Source organism: Camelina sativa, chromosome 9 (assembly GCF_000633955.1).
Source record: "Camelina sativa cultivar DH55 chromosome 9, Cs, whole genome shotgun sequence".
NCBI classification, from domain to species: domain Eukaryota; kingdom Viridiplantae; phylum Streptophyta; class Magnoliopsida; order Brassicales; family Brassicaceae; genus Camelina; species Camelina sativa.
The window spans coordinates 7,834,158-7,861,987 of NC_025693.1; the positions used below are offsets into that span (position 1 = coordinate 7,834,158).

At 38.2% G+C, this 27,830-nt stretch overlaps 3 protein-coding genes across 4 annotated transcripts; 1 reads left to right on the forward strand and 2 right to left on the reverse strand.

Annotated features, from left to right (window-relative positions):
- On the forward strand, positions 4,929 to 26,890 carry LOC104710697 (AAA-ATPase At3g28540-like; the record flags this gene model as incomplete). Its single annotated transcript, XM_010427332.1, has 2 exons — positions 4,929 to 6,121; positions 26,593 to 26,890. Coding segments are annotated over exons 1-2 (1,491 nt in total), but the record flags the coding sequence as incomplete, so codon positions are not given.
- LOC104710696 (extensin-2-like) lies at positions 9,332 to 12,232 on the reverse strand. Of its 2 annotated transcripts, none has more exons than XM_019229778.1 (3): positions 12,040 to 12,232; positions 10,696 to 11,967; positions 9,332 to 10,239 (listed from the first exon to the last, which is right to left on the reverse strand). In XM_019229778.1, exons 1-3 carry the CDS (start codon positions 12,178 to 12,180, stop codon positions 9,553 to 9,555), a joined length of 2,100 nt encoding a protein of 699 aa, XP_019085323.1. In that variant the 5' UTR covers positions 12,181 to 12,232; the 3' UTR covers positions 9,332 to 9,552. The 2 variants fall into 2 exon arrangements, with proteins under 2 accessions (XP_019085323.1, XP_010425633.1); XM_010427331.2 differs by having other exon boundaries at positions 9,332 to 10,314.
- On the reverse strand, positions 19,658 to 24,826 carry LOC104710695 (extensin-2-like). Its single transcript, XM_010427330.2, has 5 exons — positions 24,632 to 24,826; positions 23,101 to 23,400; positions 21,091 to 21,571; positions 20,358 to 20,391; positions 19,658 to 19,955 (listed from the first exon to the last, which is right to left on the reverse strand). The coding sequence occupies exons 1-5, from the start codon at positions 24,770 to 24,772 to the stop codon at positions 19,907 to 19,909; spliced, it is 1,005 nt and encodes a 334-aa protein (XP_010425632.1). The 5' UTR covers positions 24,773 to 24,826; the 3' UTR covers positions 19,658 to 19,906.

Here is a 27,830-nt window from a genome sequence, read left to right on the forward strand (position 1 = left end):
ACTTATTCAATGTTAGTAGATATGATTTGTAAGAAGATTGAAATAGATAGAGCAACATGAAATGTGAGATTGAGTTACAGTCAATGTGAAGGTCGAAGAGAGTCACATATTTTAGATGACGAGGATGTATCTGTATTTTTTAACGTCATTGAATAATGATGGATTAAGACCAGTTTTGCGTGTGGAGTTATCTGGTGTGTTAGAAAATAATCAGCGGAGAGAGCCACTTTCAAGAACAAAACAAGGAAGTTCATATGGTGCGAATTATGTGGAGCTGGATTCCAATGGTAGAGGTGATGATATAGTTGATAATGCAGCAATCGTGACTGTTCCCAAAGAGGGAGAGCAACAAAAAGAACCGATTATTGAGTTGATGGTGAATGCTAATAATGAAGATTGTGAGAATGTATCACGTAAAGATATTGTGGCTGTGGATCACCTGATGGATGACTTTGTGGATGCTAGGCATGGATCACCTGTTGAGCTTCCATTTAAAGAAATTGTGCATGTTGTTAAAGAAAGGGAAGATGGTACGGGTTTGAAAATAGACCAAGAATTTTCTTCGAAGGAGGTCGTTTTGGATTTTTTAAACAGAGCTTCAAATGAGAATTGTCTTGGTGTGAAGGCTTTTAATTCAGATCCGATGCGACTTATGGTACAATGTACTCAAGCTGCAAAATGTTGTAAATTGTATTTACTATTTGCAAAAGTGAAAAAATCAGAATACATAGAGTACATACATGCTCTCAGTCTGTGGAGAGTACAAGGTATGTAAAACAAAAAGGCACACCATGATTAGTAGCAAGTGTATTGCACACAGATTATCCATGTAAGTTTGATACGCAGACTACTAAAAGCATCATGAATTTTGTTCAAGGAAGACTCGGTTTGAGTTGTTCCTACTCGACAACTTTGAGAGGGAAAAAAAAAATGTTAGTGATGTGCGGGGGAGCCCTGAAGCAAGTTACAAGATGTTGTTTTCTTATCTGCACATGTTAAGGTAGGTCAATCATGGGACAGTAACAAGTGTAGAATTGGAAGAAGACAAGAAGTTCAAGTACCTATTCACCGCTTTAGGCGCTAGCATTAAAAGGTTTAGTACAATGAGGAAAGTGATAGTTATCGATGCATCTTTTCTTAAGACTGTCTATGGTGGTATGTTAGTTTTTGCAACAGCTCAGGATCTTAATCATCACCATTACCCCCTTGCGTTTGGTTTAATTGATAGTGAGAATAATGATAGTTGGAACTGGTTTTTGACAAACCTGAGAACAATTATACCAGATGTTCCTGGATTGGTTTTTGTAAGCGACAAACATAGATTTGGAAAAATTTCTTCAACACCCTTGATTCGATTTTTGTTGTAATGTGATTGTGTGTGGATGTAATTCTATTTCTCGCATTTGGACATATAGGTTCCACTAAGTACAACTCGTTCAACTATGTACAACTCGACTTTGTATTGGAAATGTACTTTTTAAGAGTTTCCTGAAAAATTCTAAGATTCTGCTTAAGTTCAACTAGTGCAACTAGTACAATTTTGTATATTTTTGAAGGTTTTTTTTGTTGGTCAACCTCATCTATTAAATAAAGAGGGGGAACAGTCAGCCTCCAAACAGGGAGGGGAAGGGTACAGACGAAGATAGAGAAATAGACAGAACAAATTTAGCTAAAGCATATGCTGCAGAATTGTTCAAACGAGGAATAAATTTAAAAGCGATAGAGGAGAAGGCATTCTTTAGACACGAGATATCATAGATAATTCCTTTAAGCTCCTTGAGGCTACCACCGGAGTTGAGTAGCTTGATAAGGACTTGGGAGTCCGAATAGATCTTTAGAGATCGAATTTGAGAGGTATGAGCGAGTGAGGTGATGTGAGTCAGAGCACTTCGAATAGCCAAGGCTTCCACAACTAGGGCAGAAGGTACAAAAGAACGCGACGGGTCACCTGCAAGATGGTTACGCGAGTCTCGTCCTTGACAATCCAGCCTGTTCCGCTCATCCCTGTGAAGTTAAAAGTGAAAACTAATTTTCAAGGTTATTGCAATATTGTGAAGCTACAATTTGCAAATGGAAATGTATACAAGCAATCCCTAAAATTAGCTTCCAATAAATGAAAACTAATTTTCAACAATAAAAGTGGAAGTTATTAGTTGTAGCAGAATTTTTATTGTTTCCACATAAAACACTCCTTATTGTGTAAGGAACACTTGGTAAAAGATCACTTCATATGGCCAGATTAGTGAAAATTAAGTTTTTTTTGAAAATTGTTTGACGAAAACAATTCAACACCCAAGTTAATAATGATAATCATGTGGCCAACTACTAATAAATAAGTTAAATTACAGACCAACTGAAAATATGCAATAATTGTTAAATGTACAACTATGTATATGGAAGTACAACTATGTATATGGAAGTACAACTAAACAAGTATATACAACTATGAGTATATCCATGGGCCAAAATTAAAGTTGTACTTCATCAGGCCCACAAAACCTAGTGTAAATGGAGAATTTCTACTTCAACATGGCCTAGAAAACATAGTGTGAATGGAGAATTTCTATTTCAACGGAGACCACATAAAATTTTTCTTTTTTTATTAAATTTGATTTCAAGAATTCTCTATTTATTTCTCTTTTTTTTTTCGCTTTAGTAAATTCATTTATCTAGGTGGGAATGAATCCAACCTTAATCATAGTTTTTTTTTTTTTAATTGGTTATAAATTTATTTGAAAATGACCACCGGTAACTTCTCATAAGACCAAACTGGTTGCACCAAAGGTCGTGGAAATAGTCCAATGGATATATCCATGTTCCATGCAAATCATCAACCCTAAGCTGAACCCTCAATGAGAATCAGTAGAAGTATGCCGCCACCTTCTCAAGTATACCAGTTGCGGTACCATCTGTTTGGATTTCAAAGGAGGTGAAGTCTCCAAATCTACTGAAAAACATGAATTATGAGATACCTCTTCATATGTGGAAACCCTTTTGTATCAACTTGCCATGCAATAATGATGATGAGAGGTTGGATCCAACTCCAAATCCAACAGAAATATGTGGCGTCAATGTAATAAGTGCCAACATATGATCGAACTATCATCGGAACAAAACATGTCTGTAACTTGCATGTGCCATCTTTAGTTACATTCTTCAGTTATAACAATTTTGATTGGAATTCCATAGCCGGCCCAGACCGGAAGCTGGTGAAGCAAAAGCTTTAGGCATCATTTTTTTTTTGTAATTTTAGGGGCATCAAATTTTAATTTTGTATGTCTGAATCGTCTTCTACCTTTTATTATCTCTTCTTTTTATTTGTTTTATATTTGGAATCTAGTTATTTAAGTTAAAAGTGGACAGTTTAGCCCAAAAAAAGAGAGTGGACTGTTAGATTTTATATCATATTAAGTTTTTTTTCTTCTCTTGGTTTGTAACACATTACTTATAAACACATTTTGACCCAAAAAAATATATCAAAAACATTTCTATGCCCTATTGCCATAGAAGTTTTGGATTTTTTACTACTCTTTTTTTTCTTCAAACACTTTAAATTCTTATAATATGCTTAATTTATTTCATAATCTACTTATATAATTTTATGTATATCGAAAAAAAATCAGTGGGCAACAATTTTTGACCATGCTTTAGGCATCATTTACCTACGGACCGGCCTCCATCAATTATGTTTTAACGTAACTAACATTGTAATGTTCGTTTTGCAACAAGTATATGATTGATGGATAGATGTGGCTATTCGTTTTGCTACGAATGTGGAATCGAATGGAAGCTTGGAGGTTGTCATCATCATCGTTCCGAAATGCNTTTTTTTTTTTTTTTTTTTTTTTTTTTTTTTTTTTTTTTTTTTTTTTGTCAAACAGCTATGGCATGTTTATGTTGTTGATATTTTTGTATCTCTTTATTTTAATGATGTGTAGTGTTTTCTTGGACTGATTCGATGGAAGAGAAAAAAAATCAATATAATCATCTAAAGTTCTAAACAGAAATGAAAAAAACTGTTTTTATTAGGCCTGAGATTATTATCCGTTTATCCGCGGATATTCGTATTCGTATCCGAATCCGCTTCGAAAAAAACGGATATCCGGACAAATGGATATGAATACGGATAGTGAAATAGCGAATAAAACGGATACGGATACGGATACGAATAGTGCTAAATTTTAAAACGGATAACGGATATTCGTTTTTCCCGGATATCCTGTATTATATTCGGATACGGATACGGATAATACTAAATTTTAAAACAGATATTCGTTTTTCACGAATATCCGGTATTTATATACGGATATCCGGTATTTTTTATCCAAAATATGTGGTATTTTATACAAATACGCTGTATTTTAGTCAAAATACGTATCTTAAAAAATAATAATTTTTTACGGATATCCGCGGATATTCGCGGATAATCAAATTTTTAACAAATATTCGGATAACGGATATCCGAAATTTTCGGATACGAATACGAATAACAAATTACGAATAAAACGGATACGGATATCCTAAAAAAACCGGATATCCGCTCCATTTACAGGCCTAGTTTTTATACATAGATTATTATTATTATTATTATTATTATTATTAATTCCTGTCCAAAAAATAGAAAAGTAGAAAGAGTTTTATATTTGGTTTTTTTTTTTCAACCATTGGGCTACAATTGGCCGGCCCATTAGCCAAATTCCTTTCGTAAGAGCCGGAACTCGATCCCGGATATGACGGTGCTTTCTACAAATGGTCTTACCTCCTGCCACTGCATTAAGGTCACTTCACATATTTGTTTTCTTTATCCGGACGAATTTCCAATATTTTTTGGAAAATTGCTTAAAACAAAAAAGAAGAGAAACTACAAACCCTAGACAAAAAGATATATAAGAGCGTGCTTGAGGCCGAAGGAATCGACAAACACAAAGATGCTAGAGGCGGGAGCAATATGGGGTTTCACCAGTACGACGATGGCGAGTCTTATGTTCTTCTGGTCAATGTATAAACAGTTTGCGCCATACCACGTCCGACTCTACTTGGAGCGTTACTTTTACAAATATCTTAATAAGTGGTTCGGTGAAGATATGAAATCTGTTCACATCATATTCCCTGAATACACAGGAGAAGGTCTCACTAAAAGCCGAGCCTTTGATGAGATACGCAACTATTTATCCACGAGATCAACGGCTACGGCCAGGAGGTTAAAGGCCAATGAGTCGGAAAACAGCAAATCGGTGGTTCTTAGTTTGGACGACAACGAGGATATTGTAGATGTGTTCCAAGATGTAAAGGTGGTGTGGTCTTTGAGCTTGGTAAATAAAGAGAATCAATCTGTTTCAAAGGAGGGAAGACACTTGACTATGAGTTTCGACAACCAGTATAGAGATATGATCACAAAGACTTATCTTGATCATGTTTTGAGAGAAGGGAAAGAGATTGGGTTGAAGAACAGAGAAAGGAAGCTTTACACTAATAATTCGAGTACTGATTTTTCCTCTTGGAGGGACGGACGATGGAGCAACGTTCCTTTTAATCATCCGGCAACATTCGAGACTTTGGCTATGGATCATGAGAAGAAAGAAGAGATTAAGAAGGATTTGATTAAGTTTAGTAACGGGAAAGATTATTACAGGAAGGTCGCGAAGCCGTGGAAGCGAGGTTATCTCTTGTTTGGACCGCCCGGGACAGGGAAATCGACGATGATATCGGCAATGGCGAATTTCTTGGAGTATGATGTGTATGATCTTGAGTTGACGACAGTGAGAAATAACTCGGAGTTGCAGAAGCTAATGTTGGACACAAAAGGAAAATCTATTGTTGTGATTGAAGATATTGATTGTTCGCTTGATCTTACGGGACAGGGAAAGAAGAAGGACGAGGAAGATGAGGATGAAGAGGATATTGAGGAAAAGAAGAAGGAAGCTGAGAAGTTGAAGAAAGATAGAGTTCTGAAAGAGAGCAATGTTACTCTGTCGGGGTTATTGAACGCCATTGATGGGTTGTGGTCAGCCTGTAGTGATGAGAAGATCATAGTGTTCACAACAAATTTTGTGGATAATCTTGATCCAGCATTGATACGTAGAGGAAGAATGGACCGCCACATTGAGATGTCTTATTGCAGGTTAGAAGCTTTTAAGGTTTTGGCTATGAACTACTTGGACATCGAGTCACATGATTTGTATGGAGAGATTGGGAGATTGCTAGAGGAAGTCGACATGTGCCCGGCTGATGTTGCTGAATGTTTGATGCCGAAATCTGATGAGGAAGATGCTGATGTTTGCTTGAGGCGTTTGGTTAAGTCTTTAGAGGAAGAGAAGAAGAAGAAAGCTGAGAGGGAAGCGAGGAGGAAGAAGAAGAAAGCAGAGGAAGAAGAGAAGAAGAAGAAGAAGAAACAAAACAAAGTGAATGGTGTTATCAAATTGTTTGATAGGCATTAAATAAAAGTTTTACGTAGCATTTTATCTTATAAGATTTCCTCTTACCTTTTTTATGTCTAATTTATATCGATTTCTAGATTGTTTTCTAACAATAAATTAAGTGCGCACGTTGGTAGTCTACGTATCTACACCTAACCACTAAAGATTAAAAGAGGCGTAAAAAAAAAATATATATATTTTGGAGATGTAAAAGAACATCTAATAAGACTCAAATAGATGTAAACAAACACAAAGATGCACTTTGATGGGGAGTGATGTGGGATTTCTTCTTATTGTTATCTGTGTTTTAAATGGCGAGAGGCGAGGTGAGGCTATGAAGGTGTGGCTCTCGCCTTGAGCCTAGGTGCCAGTCGCTCCTCACCTTTGCTGCATGAAGCGAGACTGCACAAAATAAACGAACAGGTTAGTCACTGATCCCTTAGCTATATTAACACAGTTCGTCAGTCTAAAACATAGATCATTTGAAACATATAGAAAGAGACAATCCAATAATAGTAAAACTGAGAATTGAAAACAAAACTAAGGGAAAGCCAATCCAACAAAGTTTTAAACTGAGAACTGAAACAAAACAAAGAAACAGCCATTCAAACAAAGTTTTAAACTGAGAACTGAAAACAAAACAAAGAAACAGCTAATCCAAACAAAGTTTTAAACTTAAAACTCTAAAAATAGTTTATATGCACGATTTCTAATAGGGTTTTTAATTTTTAGCAATCAAATCATGTATGCATATATTTTGGAACCGTATAAGGCAAATAAATATCAAGTTCTAACAATTCTTACCTTTTTGTTGCAGTAGGCGCCATAAATCCAAGGCGAGATTCACGGCAAGGCGGAGAAGAGCGAGCGCCTTTGCTCGCTAGCCTCGCTTCAGCTCTTCTAGGCGATGAACCCATAGCCTCACCTCGCCTTGAGCCTAGGCGCGCCTAGGCCTTGCTTTTTAAAACACAGATTGTTATTTAAAAAAAAAAACTTTATAATAATACTGTATGAATTATGTAATCAAATTAGATAAATCTAAAAAAATGAGAAAGAGACTAAATCTTGAACCTGACCATAGTACGCAAACCATCTTCCAATATGGTTGAACCCAGTTCATTAAGAGTTAAAACCCGGCTTCCAATGTGATTGAACCAGGTTCCATCTTCCAATATATATGTTCTATAAGGTCAAAAAGCCAGTTCTTAGAAAGTGATTTATAATAGATCGTAAATTCGCAATTTTGTCTAGTTCTATTTTTTTAAAAAACTAGAATTGTTGGCTAATTGTTGTCTCAAAGCAAGTTAGAAACAAGAAAGATTGTTCATACGGATAGCATCGATAATCACTGCATAAACTTTTGATCCGTTATGGTTTCTTTGAAGTGAATAATTCAATCGTTAAGTGTTTCTCTTAAAATGTAGGTTCCAAAGTGGCGGCGTTGAAGCGCAAATGAGACTCATCATTATTAGACATTGAAGGAAACATGACCCACAAACAAAAAAAACTTGGACCCATCTTGAGCAATGCTGGAGTATCACCAACCTTAACAAAACCCATAAATCCAGTTTTAATCTTTCCAACCAAGTAACCCTAATAAGAGATTTCAATCTCACACCTAGCTTCAAGCTCATATAAACCAAAACTATTAATACAAACCCAAATTTCATCATATAATATACATACGTCGTCTTTCATCAAAATGACAAATACAGTTTCATGCCATTTCATGAGACACTCGAAAGTTGTAACAAGACCTTGTGCGAAGTGTAAAATTCTTAGTGCGAAGTGTAAAATTTAATATATCTAAGGAATTGTTTTATAAAAAAAATTATGAATTATTTTAGTTATTAATATGCAATAAAAGCATATTTACATTTTATAACTATTCAAATTTCACAATTATGCATGAATGGCATTTATGAACAAAGTTCATTATTTTTTATTGCATAAGAATTAGTGATTTAGTGTATATATTGGAGGGAATGACTATAATTATCTGAAGAATTCTTATTGATAATTTATTGAAAATATAGAAATTGAGAAAATATACAATTATTTTTTATAATTATCATAAGTAGAGAAATTATTTTTGATAAATTAATGAAAATATAGAAATTGAGAAAATATATATTTAGTAATTTTTAATTATTATAAGTAGAGAAATTCATTCTGATAAATTAGTGTAAATAATTAAAGATATTATTATTAATTAAGAGAAACTTTTGGTTTCATATATATTTTTTTCTCCACATTATATTTAATAATAAAAGTGTGGAGAAAATTTTAAATAAAATATTGGAAAATAAATAAAATAGAAAAATATTTAAGAAGTATAGAAATTAATTGTGCTATATCAATGTGAGCATATTACTAATAATTAAAAGAGAAAAAGATCACACATATTAGCATTTCCAAATGTCAAAATATTAGAGCAAGTTTAGAGGAAAGCTTATAATATATTTTTTTAAATATTGGAAAATAAATAAAATTGAAAAATATTGAAAAAGTAGAGGAATTAATTGTGATATATTAATGTGAACATATTGTTAATAATTAAGAGAGAGAAAAGATGACATATGTCAAATATTAGCATTACCAAATGTCAAAATATTAGCATTACCAAGTGCAGGTGTTGTGGGAAATTTAGGCTTAGAGAAACTTGTATGGTTGTTATTTTGTTATCTTCAAGAGTGTATGTAATGAATAATAATGGTAGAGTACACTACACCTTTGAGTATCTATTTCTTTATCTCTCAAAGTTATGGAATTAGGTTAATCAGTAGATAGGAAAACAAAACATCCTTGAGTTAAATACTTGTGACTCTTAAACTTTGACAAAATTATAGAATTAAAATAATCCATGCAACTTAGTATGCATCAATATACAAGACAACATGTTAAAGAATTATATATATTGCAAAGGACTTCATATAGATTAAAAGCAACACAAATAAAAGGAAAAACATGAAACCATGTGTAGATTTAGTAGCAAAATATTTGAATCCATACAAGGAAAATTAAAAATTATTGGATACAAATAGCATCGGAAAAACGAAAGATGAGATCAAATAAAACTCAACAAGTTATAAAAGAATCCCAATTACATTTTGTAATATGAGGCTGGGCATGAAGCTTAGTACTCAGTTTTGGGAGAAGGTGTGTACGTTGGTGGGGGTGGAGAATTGTAGACATACGGGGGAGGAGGAGACTTGTATACAACCTTAGGAGATGGAGAGTAGTATGGTGGTGGTGGGGAACTGTAAACATATGGTGGTGGAGGAGACTTGTAGTCTACTTTAGGCGATGGAGAGTAGTATGATGGTGGTGGAGAACTGTAAACATACGGTGGTGGAGGAGACTTGTAGTTAACCTTAGGTGCTGGAGAGTAGTAAGGTGGTGGTGGGGAACTGTAAACATACGGTGGGGGAGGAGACTTGTAGTCTACTTTAGGCGATGGAGAGTAGTATGATGGTGGTGGAGAACTGTAAACATACGGTGGGGGAGGAGACTTGTAGTCTACCTTAGGGGATGGAGAATAGTATGGTGGTGGTGGTGAACTATAGACATATGGGGGAGGAGGAGAATCATATACAACTTTAGGGGATGGAGAGTAATATGGTGGTGGTGGGGAGCTGTAAACATACGGTGGTGGAGGAGACTTGTAGTCTACCTTAGGGGCTGGAGAATAATATGGTGGTGGTGGAGAGCTGTAGACGTATGGTGGTGGAGGAGACTTGTATACAACCTTAGGGGATGGAGAATAATATGGGGGTGGTGGCGAACTGTAGACATACGATGGAGGAGGAGACTTGTATACAACCTTAGGGGATGGAGAGTGGTACGGTGGTGGTGGGGAACTGTAAACATATGGTGGTGGAGGAGACTTGTATACAACCTTTGGAGGTGGAGAATAACATGGAGGAGGTGGTGGACACACACATACATGAGGATGTGGTGGAGATTTGTATACAACCTTAGGGGATGGAGAGTAATATGGTGGTGGTGGGGAGCTGTAAACATACGGTGGTGGAGGAGACTTGTAGTCTACCTTAGGGGCTGGAGAATAGTATGGTGGTGGAGGAGAGCTGTAGACATATGATGGTGGAGGAGACTTGTATACAACCTTAGGGGATGGAGAGTGGTATGGTGGTGGTGGGGAACTGTAAACATATGGTGGTGGAGGAGACTTGTATACAACCTTTGGAGGTGGAGAATAACATGGAGGAGGTGGTGGACACACACATACATGAGGATGTGGTGGAGATTTGTATACAACCTTAGGGGATGGAGAGTAGTGTGGTGGTGGTGGGGAGCTGTAAACATACGGTGGTGGAGGAGACTTGTAGTGTACCTTTGGGGCTGGAGAGTAGTATGGTGGTGGTGGAGAGCTGTAGACATATGGGGTAGGTGGAGACTTGTATACAACCTTAGGGGATGGAGAATAATATGGTGGTGGTGGAGAACTGTAGACATATGGGGGAGGGGGAGACTTGTAAACAACTTTAGGGGATGGAGAGTAATACGGTGGTGGTGGAGAGCTGTAGACATATGGTGGAGGAGGAGACATGTATACAACCTTAGGGGATGGAGAGTAGTACGGTGGTGGTGGGGAACTATAAACATACGGTGGTGGAGGAGACTTGTATACAACTTTAGGGGATGGAGAGTAGTATGGTGGTGGTGGGGAACTGTAAACATATGGTGGTGGAGGAGACTTGTAGTCTACCTTAGGGGATGGAGAGTAGTATGGGGGTGGTGGCGAGTTGTAGACATATGGTGGTGGAGGAGACTTGTAGTCTACCTTTGGGGATGGAGAGTAGTACGGTGGTGGTGGAGAGTTGTAGACATATGGTGGAGGAGGAGACTTGTATACAACCTTTGGGGATGGAGAGTAGTATGGTGGTGGTGGGGAACTGTAAACGTAAGGTGGTGGAGGAGACTTGTAGTCAACCTTAGGTGCTGGGGAGTAGTATGGTGGTGGTGGAGAGGTGTAGACATATGGTGGAGGAGGAGACTTGTATACAACCTTTGGGGATGGAGAGTAGTATGGTGGTGGTGGAGAACTGTAAACATATGGTGGAGGAGGAGACTTGTAGTCTACCTTAGGCGATGGAGAGTAGTATGGTGGTGGTGGGGAACTGTAAACATACGGTGGTGGAGGAGACTTGTAGTCAACCTTAGGGGATGGAGAGTAGTATGGTGGTGGTGGAGAGCTGTAGACATATGGTGGAGGAGGAGACTTGTAGTCTACCTTAGGGGATGGAGAATAGTATGGTGGTGGTGGGGAGCTGTAAACATACGGTGGTGGAGGAGACTTGTATTCTACCTTAGGGGATGGAGAATAATATGGTGGTGGTGGGGAGCTGTAAACATACGGTGGTGGAGGAGATTTGTAGTCTACCTTAGGGGATGGAGAGTAGTATGGTGGTGGTGGAGAGCTGTAAACATACGGTGGTGGAGGAGACTTGTACTCAACCTTTGGAGATGGAGAGTAGTATGGCGGTGGATGTGGGGAACTGTATACAGGTGGTGGAGATTTGTAGTCAACCTTAGGCGATGGAGAGAGATACGGTAGTGGTGGTAGAGAAACGTATGGTGGTGGGGGAGAGCTATATTCAACCTTAGGAGATGGTGTAGAATACGGTGGTGGTGGAGAACTATATGTGTATGGCTCATAAGCAACAACCATTGTTGCCATGATGATAACTCCTAGAGCGGAAATGAGATGGGCAGAAGGCCCCATCTTAGAAGAAGATCTCATTGTGATTTAGCTTTTCTCTACCAACGCTTAGGTTGGTAAGTGTTTCTTGTTTTGGTTTGTATTGTTAAGAATGGGTGCTTGGGTTTATATAGCAAATATTTTCTCTAAGTACAGCTATACTTTCCCTGATGTTTTGGACTCCATCCAACTAAATCGTGTAGGCATGTCTACTTGTGTGAGACGTGCTAGAACGTTTAACGAAAGTTAACGAGCCACTTTCAATTTTATATTTAGCAACGGGCTAGTTTAATATCGCTTCTAGCTTTTTAGTTTTAGGGTAACCTCATACCAAGTTTTAGATGTTTTAATGCATTTGCGCATAAATAAATTTATTTTAACAGACAATAATTTTGAATTAAAATGTACTTTTATCTACCTTATATATTTATTTATATGTATATCTTCGCTAAAGTTATTTGACCTTTCCGTAAATATGTTTTATAAACAATATATTCTTTTAGATTGCGTTAAGTTGATAATTTAATCTTAAGTTTTTTTTTTTCGTCTTGATTTTTTCATTAGAATTTAGACACCTTTTGTATTCCACCTGCCAAACGTGTGTGCCGTTCTCTTTAAACCAGTCCAGTGATTCAGGTTGGGTCAACTCATATTTATTATCTTCTTATATCTTGTCATATCATCGATGTCGTATGTAGAAGTGAGGCATAACCACTAGAATCGGTATTTGGCGTCGTTGGTAATTGTGTGCTACAGTTGATCTTTGGGCCCTTCAGAGTAATCTAGTGTTATTTGCGCTGACTTGTTTTTTTTATCTACCTGTTAAATTATTATTGGTGACTGAAAATTAATAATAACTTAACTATCATTCAAAAGGAGTATTATAATTGCAAATACATGAGTTTAATATCAAACATGATAGACTGATAAAAGTCAACTTTGATGTATCTTCATCAATTTTAAGAAAAATGTATTTGTTTCTTAGATTTCAAAACTCAATATAAAAAATATCAGTAACTATCTCGATAACAATACAGAATAATGTAACAAAATAATTTATTAAAACAAAATAAATTATTTTGGTGTTGGAGCAACTTAACATTTTAATATTTAAACTGACTATATATATATATTGACATCAAATTTATAGATTTTTATATTTTTTTTGTCAACAACATTTCATTATTAAATTAGCTTATATGAATTATTAAATTGAATCAAAGGAGCCAATACAAGAAATTGTTTACATACAAAATCGAATGTGGTTCTACACAAACAGTTGTGCCAACTTATATGTTTTAATTTTTACTCTCTAAGAAATTAAAGGTATTAAAAAAGATGAAAATATTGTCTTATTCCTCTCAGTTTCTTCCAAGTATGTAAAAAAACATATATCTCAGAAATTTTAATTTCTTATATATTACTTTAAAAAGTAGGATTAGTTTTCTAATTAATAAAAATAATGAAAATATTAAACTAAATATTAATATATAATATTTAGTCTTAGTTATTTTTTTTCTTAAATGGGCTTACCCTACCTAGGCCTGGGAAAAATACCCAGATCCGAACCCGATCCGAACCCGTATCCAAAATTGTAAACTACCCGAACGGGTTCTAAATCTCTAAATCCAAAAATCCAAATCCGAAACCAGATCCAAACGGTTATCCAAATATACCCATATTATTAATATATAGTAGTAATATATTAGTAATATTTATAATTTTAATAATAGAAGTGTTCAAAATATTCAGATTTTTTAGATATTTTCGATAATTTGAAGTATTTAAACTGTTTATTAGTAAATTTGGGTAAAAAATACTCTAAATTTTTAGATATATTGCGTATTATTGAATAATTTAGACTAAATTAGATACTAAAATTTTGAGTTTTATGAACTTCGGATAATCCGAATCCGAATTGATCCCGATCCAAATCCGAAGTCTAGAACTACCCGAACAGGTCATATACCTCTAAACCCGAAAACCTGAAAATCCGAATTATCTGAACCAAACCCGAACAGGTACCCAAATGCCCAGGCCTAACCCTACCGATTGTTTTATGCAGTTCAACATCTTAAATACGCCAAACTAAAATTGGGGAAAGTAAAATCCACATATTATTTAACTCACATTTCTAGTTCTCTTTGGTGCTTTTAGGTGTTGCTCTCCTCGCTCATCTCTACCATGACATGTAAATGGATTTGTTCAAATAATGACATTAAATATACAAAATTTAATTTGCATATTTAATATTGTGCGAGCAGAACCCGTACTGATCTAAACCGGAGAAGTAACAAATAAAAAAAACGTACTGATCTAAACCGGAGAAGTAACAAATAAAAAAAGAAATCCAGAAAGGATTTTCTTTATTGATCTCAAGCTAAACTCAGTTAAAAGTACAAAGGGATTCTAACTAGCTTCGATAACAAGTTAGGGTTTTGCAAGATATATTGATCCTAGGGTTATCTTGTGAGTCAAATTGTGGATCCCTCTTTTTCCCATTGAGCTTATTTATATCAAAGTAACAAATAAAAAAAGAAATCTAAAAACGATTTTCTTTATTGATCTCAAGCTAAACTCAGTTAAAAGTATAAAGGGATTCTAACTAGCTTCGATAACAAGTTAGGGTTTTGCAAGATATCTTGATCCTAGGGTTATATTGTGAGTCAAATTGTGGATCCCTCTTTTTCCCATCGAGCTTATTTATATCAATAGAATGTCGATCTCAGATATGTTCGTTTTCCTTATTCCTCGGGCGAATATTTCATTTTCTCGGAGTTGTTTCATATTCTGTTAGATTTCATCATATCCTTTCGTAATCTATTCGTAGGTCGGGTTAGAAATGTAACACTCGTACCGTAGCAAAAGACGAAACAACATGTAATCCATCCGGTCTGGCCAAAAACGTTTCTTTCTTTAAATTCACCAACGAACAAACTTCAAGATGCAACTCTTGAGACTTACTAACCTGGGAAAAAGGGAAAGAAGGGGTGAGTAAACTTGTTTACTCAATGAGGAGATCGAACTCTGCCCACTAGACATACATTAATAACATTCCAAATATAATCAACAACTATTACTTAGCATAGATTCAGAATGTTTATCAATCAAACAAACAAACAGACTTGACCAAGGATCGTAATTAAAATACAGAACCGGATTTAATTGTTAAGGATGTGAGTTGACTTTTGTGGTGTTGATGTTACGTGTAATAGATGGTGGTTTCTACAATTAGTTGGTTTGATTTATGGAACTGGTTATTAAATCAAACTCAGTTCATGGGATCGTAAAGATGAAGTTATGGTGGATTAAATTATTAGATTTAGGTCTAATTAATTTAATTGAGAAAACACCAAAATAACCAGTTAAATTAAGACCCGTTTTTTCAAATCAAATCCTGTATATAATAGCACAATTTTCTTTTCATCTGAGAGCATCCACGTCACAATTACACCAAAGAGTCGGAGAAAAATGTCGTCATCGTATTCCTTCCAGATCATCTCTCCAAAAATCGCCTAGTAGATGGGAAGACCGCCTCACAGAGTATATATGATAATACTCACGCATCTCATATGTGTTGTGATGCAGGTAAAAGCAAACTGTGATCGTGGAATCAAGACGATGAAGAGGAGAATGTTCTAGAGACTCAGTTGTTTGTTTAATGCTTTTGTTAGGTTGCTAGAATGGAACGATGTGGTCTAGAACAACTGTTTAGGTTGATGGTTATTTGATTTATGTTGTTTGCTTTTGAATTCTTGGTTTAGGATTTGTAGACATGGTTGATATTGGTTAATTATTTTATTGAAGTCTTTGTTGGATTATTGTTGGTTGAATGTTGGTATTTTCCGCTGTATGATTTGAATGTTGTTAGGTCGTTAGTGAGTATGAGATCACTAGTTAATTATTATATTAAAAGAACATGGGTTGGTTTGTTTCATTTATTCCACCATCCTGTCCAATATCAAACGGACTTCTCCAGAAGGTAATTTTAGTGTGGCCGATTTCCCCTCTTTTGCAATCAGTTTCGCTATAGCACACTACAAAAAGGTGAGTATTAATAGCGCGTCATATCCGCTATGGTAGGATTCCATAGCGCTCTTACGGACGTTGTCTATACGCCCGTTATAAAAATTACGAGACTTTAGATAACGTTTTTTTCATACGCTATAATTTAGGTGATTTAACATAGCGCTGTTTTATATGCAATATAAAATTATATAATAACGTTTTTTTTGTGCAATATTAAAGTTTATAATAGCATTTTTTGGTTGTTATCATTTTTAATGTATATTACCATAATGCTAAAATAATCATAATTACGATTTAATTTTTGTTTATTAAATCAAAATTTAAAATCTGATAAACACAAATTTATAATAGAAACAAATATATGATCAATGTATTACAAAATCTGATACAAGCTTAAACCAAAGAACTACTTAACACAGCACTTAAAAGAATTGAAATCAAAGACTAGTATGGTCACTGAACTTGCCCACAACCTCTTGTTCCATTTCCACAAGTTGGTGGCAAAAAGCTTCAAAGCCTTCTTTCTGCATCAACCATGGAAGCTACTAATACCCATATGGTTTTGTCTCTAGAAACAATGTCTTCACTTGTCTTCCTTAATAGATGTTGTTTGTCTTTCTGCTGGTGCCTTCTCTATTGCAGGAGCTTCCACCTTAACAGCATCATCTTTCTTCTCTCTTGATTTTGCTGTTTCTTCTGCAATTACAAAAGATGTTTCAGTACTTAAGTTCTGCATTTCACAGAGGAACAAAGAAACACAGTCATTCAACTCCGTGAAATGCTCTCATTTCATCAAGAAGCTGTGACCAAACATAAACTAAAAAGATCTTCAAACATCTTACCTTCATCATCGTTTTCAATAACAAAGTCAATGGAAACAGCAGATTGTTAAAAGATATCCACAATGAATCAAAGAAATAATCACCTAAAGCAACTTAAAACAGACCACAAGGATGTAGAACAGAAGGATCAAAGAAACTCTACTATTCGATTCTTGTCTCAAGATGATTAAGGTGTCAGAATATATATTCAAATGAGGAAGTCAGAGTAGAAGACTTACACAAAGAAGTTTATCCAGAACAAAACTTAACTCTATGGCTCCATCCAAACTCAACTCGATTTTGACGTATGCCTAAAACAAGTTCAAGACATGAAAAACATTACATCTTAAACACCGTAAGAGAGAAGAACACTGGTATTGAGCAATTAGATGACCATACTGAACCTTGCTCCACCAATAATTTCCTAAGCTCCACAGCTTGCACGTTGTACCTAATTATACACAATTCGTTAATATCAAAACAAAGCATACGAACAAAAAAAATTGTTTTTCTTTGAAGGAATCACTGAAATGAAATCGGAGAAAGACCTTGAACAACTGCTCAGACCGTTCTAAAGCCTCATCGCCTAAACGAAGCCCAAACCAATAACTAAACGTAGTCCCAAATCTAAGAGAAACGGAGAAAACAAACAAAAACTAAGAAACGAGCATCATAAACTGAAACAAGTAACTTAAGAAGCTGATAAAGACATGGAAGAGAGAGAGGTGAGATAGCTTGAATCAATCCATCTTGGCATGACCTTCTTTCCTCTAAGTGGCACCTTAGCAGCTTGTAGTATTGGAGTGATAATGCCTCCAATAGTTAGGGCTCCCATTGAACCTTTCTTGTGCAGCTTGCCCACCCAGCTTCTCAAATATATCATGTGGTCAATGGGCACCATTGCAAGATCAGTCCCCTCTCTGCTTCCAAGGATGATGCTTCCATCCCTTGCTTGAAAAATTATGCTATTGAGTGCCACATCAATCATCTTGAGCTCACCCTCATTCACATTTCCAGTTTCCTTCCTAGCAAAGAAGGTGTTTGCTAAGGCCTTGTGGAAGTACCTTAGGACTGGGCTTATTATCTTGGAACTCTTGGTCTTGGAGGATGAGTATGTGATGTTATCTCTAATGGTTTCCCAAACAGCATAGAGCTCTTCTCTTGGTATGACCATGCTCCTCTCACTACCAACTTCAAAGCCAAAGATATTGGCTATCTTCTTCAATGACAGCTCATACTTCTTGCCCTTGATAGTGAAGTCAACATGACCAGCCCCAAGCTCATTATCCTTCCTTATATAGCAGTGCAACTTGATTGTGGCTAGAAACTCACAGCTTTCTTCTTTATACCCTTCCAAGCAAAGCCCCATGAACTTGGTTAGGTTGCACTTCTCAAAAAGATATTCCACATCTTCATCAATGCCTAGCTTCTCTATGGTTTCCTTGTGTGGGTATCTAGTCCCCAAGAACTGCATCCTCAAGAAGGCTTCATAAAGCTGCCTTTTAGTTAAACCACAAGATTCTTCTTCTCCATCATCTTCTCCCTCTTCTTCTTCATCTTCTTCTTCACTCTCTTCTTCAACCTCTTCTTGTTCAACCTCAACTGCTGGCCTCTTTCCCTTGGCCTTGTGTCTCCTAATGTGTTCTTGAAGAGTGAACTCCATCTCTTCTTCACTCTCAGTTCGCTCAGGGTCTTCCTCAGCTGACTGATGCTTCTCTCTTGGGAACAAATCAAAACAGTCGATTTAAGTAAACGATATGTTCAACAAGACTTGTATAGTTGGAGTCATTCAAAACTGCTCGGATATAAGTAATAAGTTTAGGCGAAAAACCTTGTCGTACAACAGAAACATCATAATGTATGGAAAAACATATTTTTATGCAACAAGAACATCTTGTTATGCAATAAGTAAAAACATATTTTTATGCAATAAGTAATAAGTTTAGGCGAAAAACCTTGTCATACAATAGAAACATCATAATGTATAGCAAAACCATATTTTTATGCCACAAGAACATCTTGTTGTACATGACCAGAAACATATTTTTATGCAATAAGTAATAAGTTTAGGCGAAAAACCTTGTCGTACAACAGAAACATCATAATGTATAGCAAAAACATATTTTATGCAACAAGAACATCTTGTTGTACATGACCAGAAACAGAGTGGTCTGCAAACCATTGCAAAAGAAATATCCTCACTTGGAGCCAAATTAGTTGACTAGTCTTCATCAAAACACAACTCTGAAGACAATATTGACAAACTTTGCAATGCAGAACAACTTCACTACTCGCAAACGGGAATACATGTTCTTGGAAGACAACTACTTCTTATATCCTCTCTAAGTAAGTGATTATATTAGGTCAAACAGTAGATAGGAAAACAAAACATCCTTGATTTAATACTTGCAGATCTTAAACTTTTTTTTTTTTTTTTGAATTAGAAAGAGGTTCCGGGCCTAGGCCAGTACATCCCCTCAGGCCAGAGACCAGAGCTTTTTATATTGTCCCCTCCCAAGCATCTTTCCTCGAACCATCAACCTCTAGACTTTTCCAGAGAGACTTTACTAGTTGAGCTATCGATGCTTGGTTCAGATCTTAAACTTTGAAAATATAATAGAATTAAAAGAATCCATGGAACTTAGTATGCAATCCATATACAAGACACATGTTAAAGGATTATATATTTATTGCAAAGGACTTCATATAAATTGAAAGCAACCTTTACACAATTAAAAGAACAAACATAACCATGTGAAACTTTTGTAGCAAAATATTTGAATCAATACCAAGAAAATTAAAAATTATTGGATACAAATAGCATTAGAAGAAAAGAAAAGATGAGATCAAATAAAACTCAATAGGTTATGAAAGAATCCCAGTTACATATTCAGGTAATACGAGGGTGGGGATGAAACTTAGTACTCAGTTTTTGGAGAAGGTGAGTATGATGGTGGGGGTGGGGAACTGTAAACATATGGTGGTGGAGGAGACTTGTAGTCTACCTTAGGGGATGGAGAGTAGTATGGTGGAGGTGGAGAACTGTAAACATATGGTGGTGGAGGAGACTTGTAGTCTACCTTAGGGGATGGAGAGTAGTATGGTGGAGGTGGAGAACTGTAAACATATGGTGGTGGAGGAGACTTGTAGTCTACCTTAGGGGATGGAGAGTAGTATGGTGGTGGTGGGGAGCTGTAGACATATGGAGGAGGAGGGGACTTGTATTCAACCTTGGGAGATGGAGAGTAGTATGGTGGTGGTGGGGAGCTGTAGACATATGGAGGAGGAGGGGACTTGTATTCAACCTTGGGAGATGGAGAGTAGTATGGTGGTGGTGGGGAGCTGTAGACATATGGAGGAGGAGGGGACTTGTATTCAACCTTGGGAGATGGAGAGTAGTATGGTGGTGGTGGGGAGCTGTAAACATATGGTGGTGGAGGAGACTTATAGTCTACCTTAGGGGCTGGAGAGTAGTATGGTGGTGGTGGAGAGCTGTAGACATATGGTGGAGGAGGAGACTTGTATACAACCTTTGGGGATGGAGAGTAGTATGGTGGTGGTGGGGAGCTGTAAACATATGGTGGTGGAGGAGACTTATAGTCTACCTTAGGGGCTGGAGAGTAGTATGGTGGTGGTGGAGAGCTGTAGACATATGGTGGAGGAGGAGACTTGTATACAACCTTTGGGGATGGAGAGTAGTATGGTGGTGGTGGGGAGCTGTAAACATATGGTGGTGGAGGAGACTTATAGTCTACCTTAGGGGCTGGAGAGTAGTATGGTGGTGGTGGAGAGCTGTAGACATATGGTGGAGGAGGAGACTTGTATACAACCTTTGGGGATGGAGAGTAGTATGGTGGTGGTGGGGAGCTGTAAACATATGGTGGTGGAGGAGACTTATAGTCTACCTTAGGGGCTGGAGAGTAGTATGGTGGTGGTGGAGAGCTGTAGACATATGGTGGAGGAGGAGACTTGTATACAACCTTTGGGGATGGAGAGTAGTATGGTGGTGGTGGGGAGCTGTAAACATATGGTGGTGGAGGAGACTTATAGTCTACCTTAGGGGCTGGAGAGTAGTATGGTGGTGGTGGAGAGCTGTAGACATATGGTGGAGGAGGAGACTTGTATACTACTTTAGGGGATGGAGAATAGTATGGTGGTGGTGGAGAACTGTAGGCATACGGTGGAGGAGGAGACTTGTATACAACCTTAGGGGATGGAGAATAACATAGAGGAGGTGGTGGACACACACAGACATGAGGATGTGGTGGAGATTTGTATACAACCTTAGGGGATGGAGAGTAGTATGGTGGTGGTGGGGAGCTGTAAACATACGGTGGTGGAGGAGACCTGTAGTGTACCTTAGGGGATGGAGAATAGTATGGTGGTGGTGGAGAGCTGTAGACATATGGTGGAGGTGGAGACTTGTATAGAACCTTAGGGGATGGAGAATAGTATGGTGGTGGGGGAGAACTGTAGACATACGGGGGAGGAGGAGACTTGTATACAACCTTAGGGGCGGGAGAGTAGTATGGTGGTGGTGGAGAGTTGTAAACATATGGTGGAGGAGGAGACTTGTATACAACCTTTGGGGATGGAGAGTAGTACGGTGGTGGGGGGGAGCTGTAAACATATGGTGATGGAGGAGACTTGTAGTCAACCTTAGGGGATGGAGAGTAGTAAGGTGGTGGTGGAGAGTTGTAAACATATGGTGGAGGAGGAGACTTGTATACAACCTTTGGGGATGGAGAGTAGTACGGTGGTGGGGGGGAACTGTAAACATATGGTGGTGGAGGAGACTTGTAGTCAACCTTAGGGGATGGAGAGTAGTAAGGTGGTGGTGGAGAGTTGTAAACATATGGTGGAGGGGGAGACTTGTAAACAACCTTAGGGGATGGAGAGTAGTATGGTGGTGGTGGGGAACTGTAAACATATGGTGGTGGAGGAGACTTGTAGTCAACCGTAGGGGCTGGTGAATAATATGGTGGTGGTGGAGAGCTGTAGACATATGGTGGAGGAGGAGATTTGTATACAACCTTTGGGGATGGAGAGTAGTATGGTGGTGGGGGTGAGCTGTAGACATATGGTGGAGGAGGGGACTTGTAGTCAACCTTAGGGGATGGAGAGTAGTATGGTGGTGGTGGGGAACTGTAAACATATGGTGGTGGAGGAGACTTGTAGTCAACCGTAGGGGCTGGTGAATAATATGGTGGTGGTGGAGAGCTGTAGACATATGGTGGAGGAGGAGATTTGTATACAACCTTTGGGGATGGAGAGTAGTATGGTGGTGGGGGTGAGCTGTAGACATATGGTGGAGGAGGGGACTTGTAGTCAACCTTAGGGGCCGGAGAGTAGTATGGTGGTGGTGGGGAACTGTAAACATATGGTGGAGGAGGAGACTTGTAGTCTACCTTAGGCGATGGAGAGTAGTATGGTGGTGGTGGGGAATTGTAAACATATGGTGGTGGAGGAGACTTGTATACAACCTTTGGGGATGGAGAGTAGTATGGTGGTGGTGGAGAGCTGTAGACATATGGAGGAGGAGGAGAGTTGTATACAACCTTAGGGGATGGAGAGTAGTATGGTGGTGGTGGGGAACTGTAAACATACGGTGGTGGAGGAGACTTGTAGTCTACCTTAGGGGATGGGGAGTAGTATGGTGGTGGTGGGGAGCTGTAAACATATGGTGGGNTGGTGGGGAACTGTAAACATATGGTGGTGGAGGAGACTTGTAGTCAACCGTAGGGGCTGGTGAATAATATGGTGGTGGTGGAGAGCTGTAGACATATGGTGGAGGAGGAGATTTGTATACAACCTTTGGGGATGGAGAGTAGTATGGTGGTGGGGGTGAGCTGTAGACATATGGTGGAGGAGGGGACTTGTAGTCAACCTTAGGGGCCGGAGAGTAGTATGGTGGTGGTGGGGAACTGTAAACATATGGTGGAGGAGGAGACTTGTAGTCTACCTTAGGCGATGGAGAGTAGTATGGTGGTGGTGGGGAATTGTAAACATATGGTGGTGGAGGAGACTTGTATACAACCTTTGGGGATGGAGAGTAGTATGGTGGTGGTGGAGAGCTGTAGACATATGGAGGAGGAGGAGAGTTGTATACAACCTTAGGGGATGGAGAGTAGTATGGTGGTGGTGGGGAGCTGTAAACATATGGTGGTGGAGGAGACTTGTAGTCTACCTTAGGGGATGGAGAGTAGTATGGTGGTGGTGGGGAGCTGTAAACATACGGTGGTGGAGGAGACTTGTAGTCTACCTTAGGGGATGGAGAGTAGTATGGTGGTGGTGGGGAACTGTAAACATACGGTGGTGGAGGAGACTTGTAGTCTACCTTAGGGGATGGGGAGTAGTATGGTGGTGGTGGGGAGCTGTAAACATATGGTGGGGGAGGAGACTTGTAGTCTACCTTAGGGGATGGAGAGTAGTATGGTGGTGGTGGAGGAGACTTGTAGTCTACCTTAGGGGATGGAGAGTAGTATGGTGCTGGTGGGGAGCTGTAAACATACGGTGGTGGAGGAGACTTGTAGTCTACCTTAGGGGATGGAGAGTAGTATGGTGGTGGTGGGGAACTGTAAACATATGATGGTGGAGGAGACTTGTAGTCAACCTTTGGGGATGGAGAGTAGTATGGCGGTGGTGGTGGGGAACTGTATACAGGTGGTGGAGATTTGTAGTCAACCTTAGGCGATGGAGAGAGATACGGTAGTGGTGGTAGAGAAACGTATGGTGGTGGGGGAGAACTATATTCAACCTTAGGAGATGGTGTAGAATACAGCANACTTGTATACAACCTTTGGGGATGGAGAGTAGTATGGTGGTGGTGGAGAGCTGTAGACATATGGAGGAGGAGGAGAGTTGTATACAACCTTAGGGGATGGAGAGTAGTATGGTGGTGGTGGGGAACTGTAAACATACGGTGGTGGAGGAGACTTGTAGTCTACCTTAGGGGATGGGGAGTAGTATGGTGGTGGTGGGGAGCTGTAAACATATGGTGGGGGAGGAGACTTGTAGTCTACCTTAGGGGATGGAGAGTAGTATGGTGGTGGTGGAGGAGACTTGTAGTCTACCTTAGGGGATGGAGAGTAGTATGGTGCTGGTGGGGAGCTGTAAACATACGGTGGTGGAGGAGACTTGTAGTCTACCTTAGGGGATGGAGAGTAGTATGGTGGTGGTGGGGAACTGTAAACATACGGTGGTGGAGGAGACTTGTAGTCTACCTTAGGGGATGGGGAGTAGTATGGTGGTGGTGGGGAGCTGTAAACATATGGTGGGGGAGGAGACTTGTAGTCTACCTTAGGGGATGGAGAGTAGTATGGTGGTGGTGGAGGAGACTTGTAGTCTACCTTAGGGGATGGAGAGTAGTATGGTGCTGGTGGGGAGCTGTAAACATACGGTGGTGGAGGAGACTTGTAGTCTACCTTAGGGGATGGAGAGTAGTATGGTGGTGGTGGGGAACTGTAAACATATGATGGTGGAGGAGACTTGTAGTCAACCTTTGGGGATGGAGAGTAGTATGGCGGTGGTGGTGGGGAACTGTATACAGGTGGTGGAGATTTGTAGTCAACCTTAGGCGATGGAGAGAGATACGGTAGTGGTGGTAGAGAAACGTATGGTGGTGGGGGAGAACTATATTCAACCTTAGGAGATGGTGTAGAATACAGCAGTGGTGGAGAACTATATGTGTATGGCTCATAAGCAGCAACCATTGTTGCCATGATGATAACTCCTAGTGCGGAAATGAGATGGGCAGAAGGCCCCATCTTAGAAGAAGATTTCATTGTGATTTAGCTTTTCTCTACCAACGCTTAGGTTGGTAAGTGTTTCTTGTTTTTGTTTGTATTGTTAAGAATGGGTGCTTGGGTTTATATAGCAAATATTTTCTCTAAGTACAGCTATACTTTCCCTGATGTTTTAGACTCCATCCAACTAAATCGTGTAAGCATGTCTACACGATAATTGTGCGAGACGTGCAAGAACGTTTAACGAAAGGTAACTAGCCACTTTCAATTTTATATTTAGCAATCATCAACGTTGATGTGTCATGGGTGTATTATTTTTGTCAACGGTCTAGTTTAGCTTTTTAGTTTTTAGGGTCATATCAAGTTTTAGATGTTTCTTTAATGCATTTGCGCATAAATTTATTTATTTTCATAACCAATAATTTTGAAATAAAACGTATTTTAATCTGATTATTCTACTGAAGATGTTATTGATCTTTTCATAAATATTTTATAGACATTATATTTTTTAGATTGCGTTGATAATTTTTTCTAAAGTTATTTTTTTTTCCTCTGTTTTTCTTCATTAGAATCGAGACATTTTTTCTATCAATAAAAATTAGGAATGCCATATGTCAATCGTGTGTGTCACTCAAGAATGGGTAACCAGTCCGGTGAGTCATAGATCAGAGGAGGCAATGCGGCTTACTATTGATAGGGATCAGGTTGTGGTCTCTTTGTTTCTTCTTCGTAAGAGTTGGGAATCTGCTTATTTAAGTCCCCTTTTATGGGTAAATACTATATTTAATGCTAGATTCTTCCATCCCTTGATCGGCCTCTTTTTCATCAAGGAGAGATATTTATTTTGGACCTTGTTTCGAGTTGTGTCAACTCATATTTAAATATCGTCGTAGATCTTGTCATATCATCGATGTTGTATGTAGAAGGGAGCCATACCAAGAACCGGGTGTTGTTGGTAACTGTGTGCTACAGTTGATCTTTGGATTCTTACGCTACAAGAAAACATAGTAGTTTCCGATGACCAAATCAGTTGAGAAACGGTCGGAAAAAAAGTATTTCTAACTATTAACCGATGACAGTAAACTGGTTGAAAATGATATCATATTGTCCGCTTTGGCTCCATGTGGTTCAACCCTCACGAATTTCTTATTGGGCTTCTTCCTAAAATGCCTCATACTAATTGGAGTTAGACTTGACAAATATATTAGAAACTTATTTTCTAATCTTCAGGATGTTGGACGTTTGTTTTGTATCCCAACAATCTTCCCCTCAAACCATGTACCATGATCATATGGCCTCTTTTTAGCCAAACCCAGGTACCTAGGTTCCGGTACCCCTTTATTCCTAAAGTATCTTGAGACACCCTTAATCATGTAATCTTTTTTAAATATCCTTCCACACCGAATACAGAGCCCACACCCACTCCCCTAAGTCCACTTTTCGACCTAGACTCTGATACCAATTGTTGGGCTTTACAAGCCAAAGACAACTCTCCTATTAGAGGTAGAATTGACTTATATATTTTATAGACACTTATTGTCCGCTTTGGGCCCAAGTGGTCCAGTCTTCACAGATTTCTTATTGAGCTCCTTTCTAAAAGGTCTCTACTAATTGGAGGTAGAATTGACTTATATATTAGAAAATTATATTCTAATCTTCTGATGTTGGTTCTGTGTGAATACATAGACGAACAAGAGTAAAGTGACCTTGTCGGGGCTATTAAATGGTATAGATGGGTTATGGTCAGCTTGTAGTGAAGAAAAGATAATTGTGTTTACAACGAATTTTGTGGATAAGCTTGATCCGGCATTGATACGTAGAGGAAGAATGGACAACAGCATTGAGATGTCTTATTGTAGGTTTGAAGGGTTCAAGGTTTTGGCTAAGAACTACTTGGATATTGAGTCACATGACTTGTATGGAGAAATCAAGAGATTGCTAGAGGAAACGGACATGTCTCCGGCTGATGTTGCGGAGACATTGATGCCGAAATCTGATGAAGAAGATGCAGATATTTGCATCAAACGTTTGGTCAAGACTTTGAAGGAAGAGAAGGAAAAAGCGAGGAAGTTGGCCGAGGAAGAAGAAAAGAATAAAGCAGAGAAGAAAGAGAAAAAGGAGAAGATAGAGGAAGAAGAGAAGGAGAAAGCAAAGAAGGAAGAGAGGAAGAAGAGAAAAAAGGGGAGGAATAGACACTGAAACCCGTAAGTCGTAAAATTATTCTAGTAATAAGATTTCTTGGTTACACTTTCGTGAATGAGTATTTTTCTTATTAAGTTACATCAGGAAACATCTTCTATTAATTAGTTAATTAGTATTGTAGAATTACCACTAAACTGTCTTCCAAACTAATAAACAAAACTGTATGATATAATCAGAACCTTTTTTAATCTTTATTAAGACAATAGTGTTTATGGAGACTATATTATATTTCTTTAATAAAGTGTTTCTTTCTTTCAAACTTTCACTAAAAACAACCTGACGACAACAGAGAGCCAAGCCAACCACAAGCAACTTTCACAAATAACACTTCACAATTAATATTATTGTGACGACGATGCAACCCTGATCGACTCCACTGTTCGTCAAATCGACTCCACTGTTCGAAACAGAGCTTCGAGTTTCCGTGATAGCAACCCTAATCTCTCTTTATCTCTACTCCATCTCTGGTTTTCTGGAACACTCTCTGTGACGACGATGAAGTAAAAAACCCTAATCTCAGATGCGATCTCTTCATCTCGCTTTCTCTTTCAATGACGTTTCGAATGCTTTTACTGAGGATGGTATAGGCAGTTGAATGCCCAACCATAAATCTGGTTCTTATCTAACAATTGGTTCACTCTTAAGTATTGGTTCACTTCTGGTTCACTTCTGTTTCTCAAAATTTATGGGTTTGTATTTGGGCTTACGATTAGGCTTTTGGCCGTGTAAACTTTTATTTCCTTTTTAAGTTTTAATTGAATGCCTTTAACAAAAAAAAATTAATATTATTGAAAAGAAAAAATTCTTTCAAACCTTTACTAACACTTCTAAGTTAATTATTATAATAACAGAAACCAGTTTAAGGATGATTGAGACTAGGCATGGCTTTCGCGAG

What these genes read in the sequence shown, in the direction of transcription:
- LOC104710696 (XM_010427331.2), bottom strand. Translation starts at nt 12,180, where the DNA reads ATGAGATCTTCTTCTAAGATGGGGCCTTCTGCCCATCTCATTTCCGCT. An exon ending in ATTCTACACCATCTCCTAAG is followed by an intron (nt 11,968 to 12,039) that starts GTTGAATATAGC and finishes CCATCGCCTAAG; the next exon opens with GTTGACTACAAATCTCCACC. An exon ending in ACTACTCTCCATCCCCTAAG is followed by an intron (nt 10,315 to 10,695) that starts GTTGTATACAAA and finishes CCACCTCCAAAG; the next exon opens with GTTGTATACAAGTCTCCTCC.
- LOC104710695 (XM_010427330.2), bottom strand. Translation starts at nt 24,772, where the DNA reads ATGAAATCTTCTTCTAAGATGGGGCCTTCTGCCCATCTCATTTCCGCA. An exon ending in ACTACTCTCCATCCCCTAAG is followed by an intron (nt 21,572 to 23,100) that starts GTTGTATACAAC and finishes CCATCCCCAAAG; the next exon opens with GTTGTATACAAGTCTCCTCC. An exon ending in TCTCCCAAGGTTGAATACAA is followed by an intron (nt 19,956 to 20,357) that starts GTCCCCTCCTCC and finishes ATATGTTTACAG; the next exon opens with TTCCCCACCCCCACCATCAT.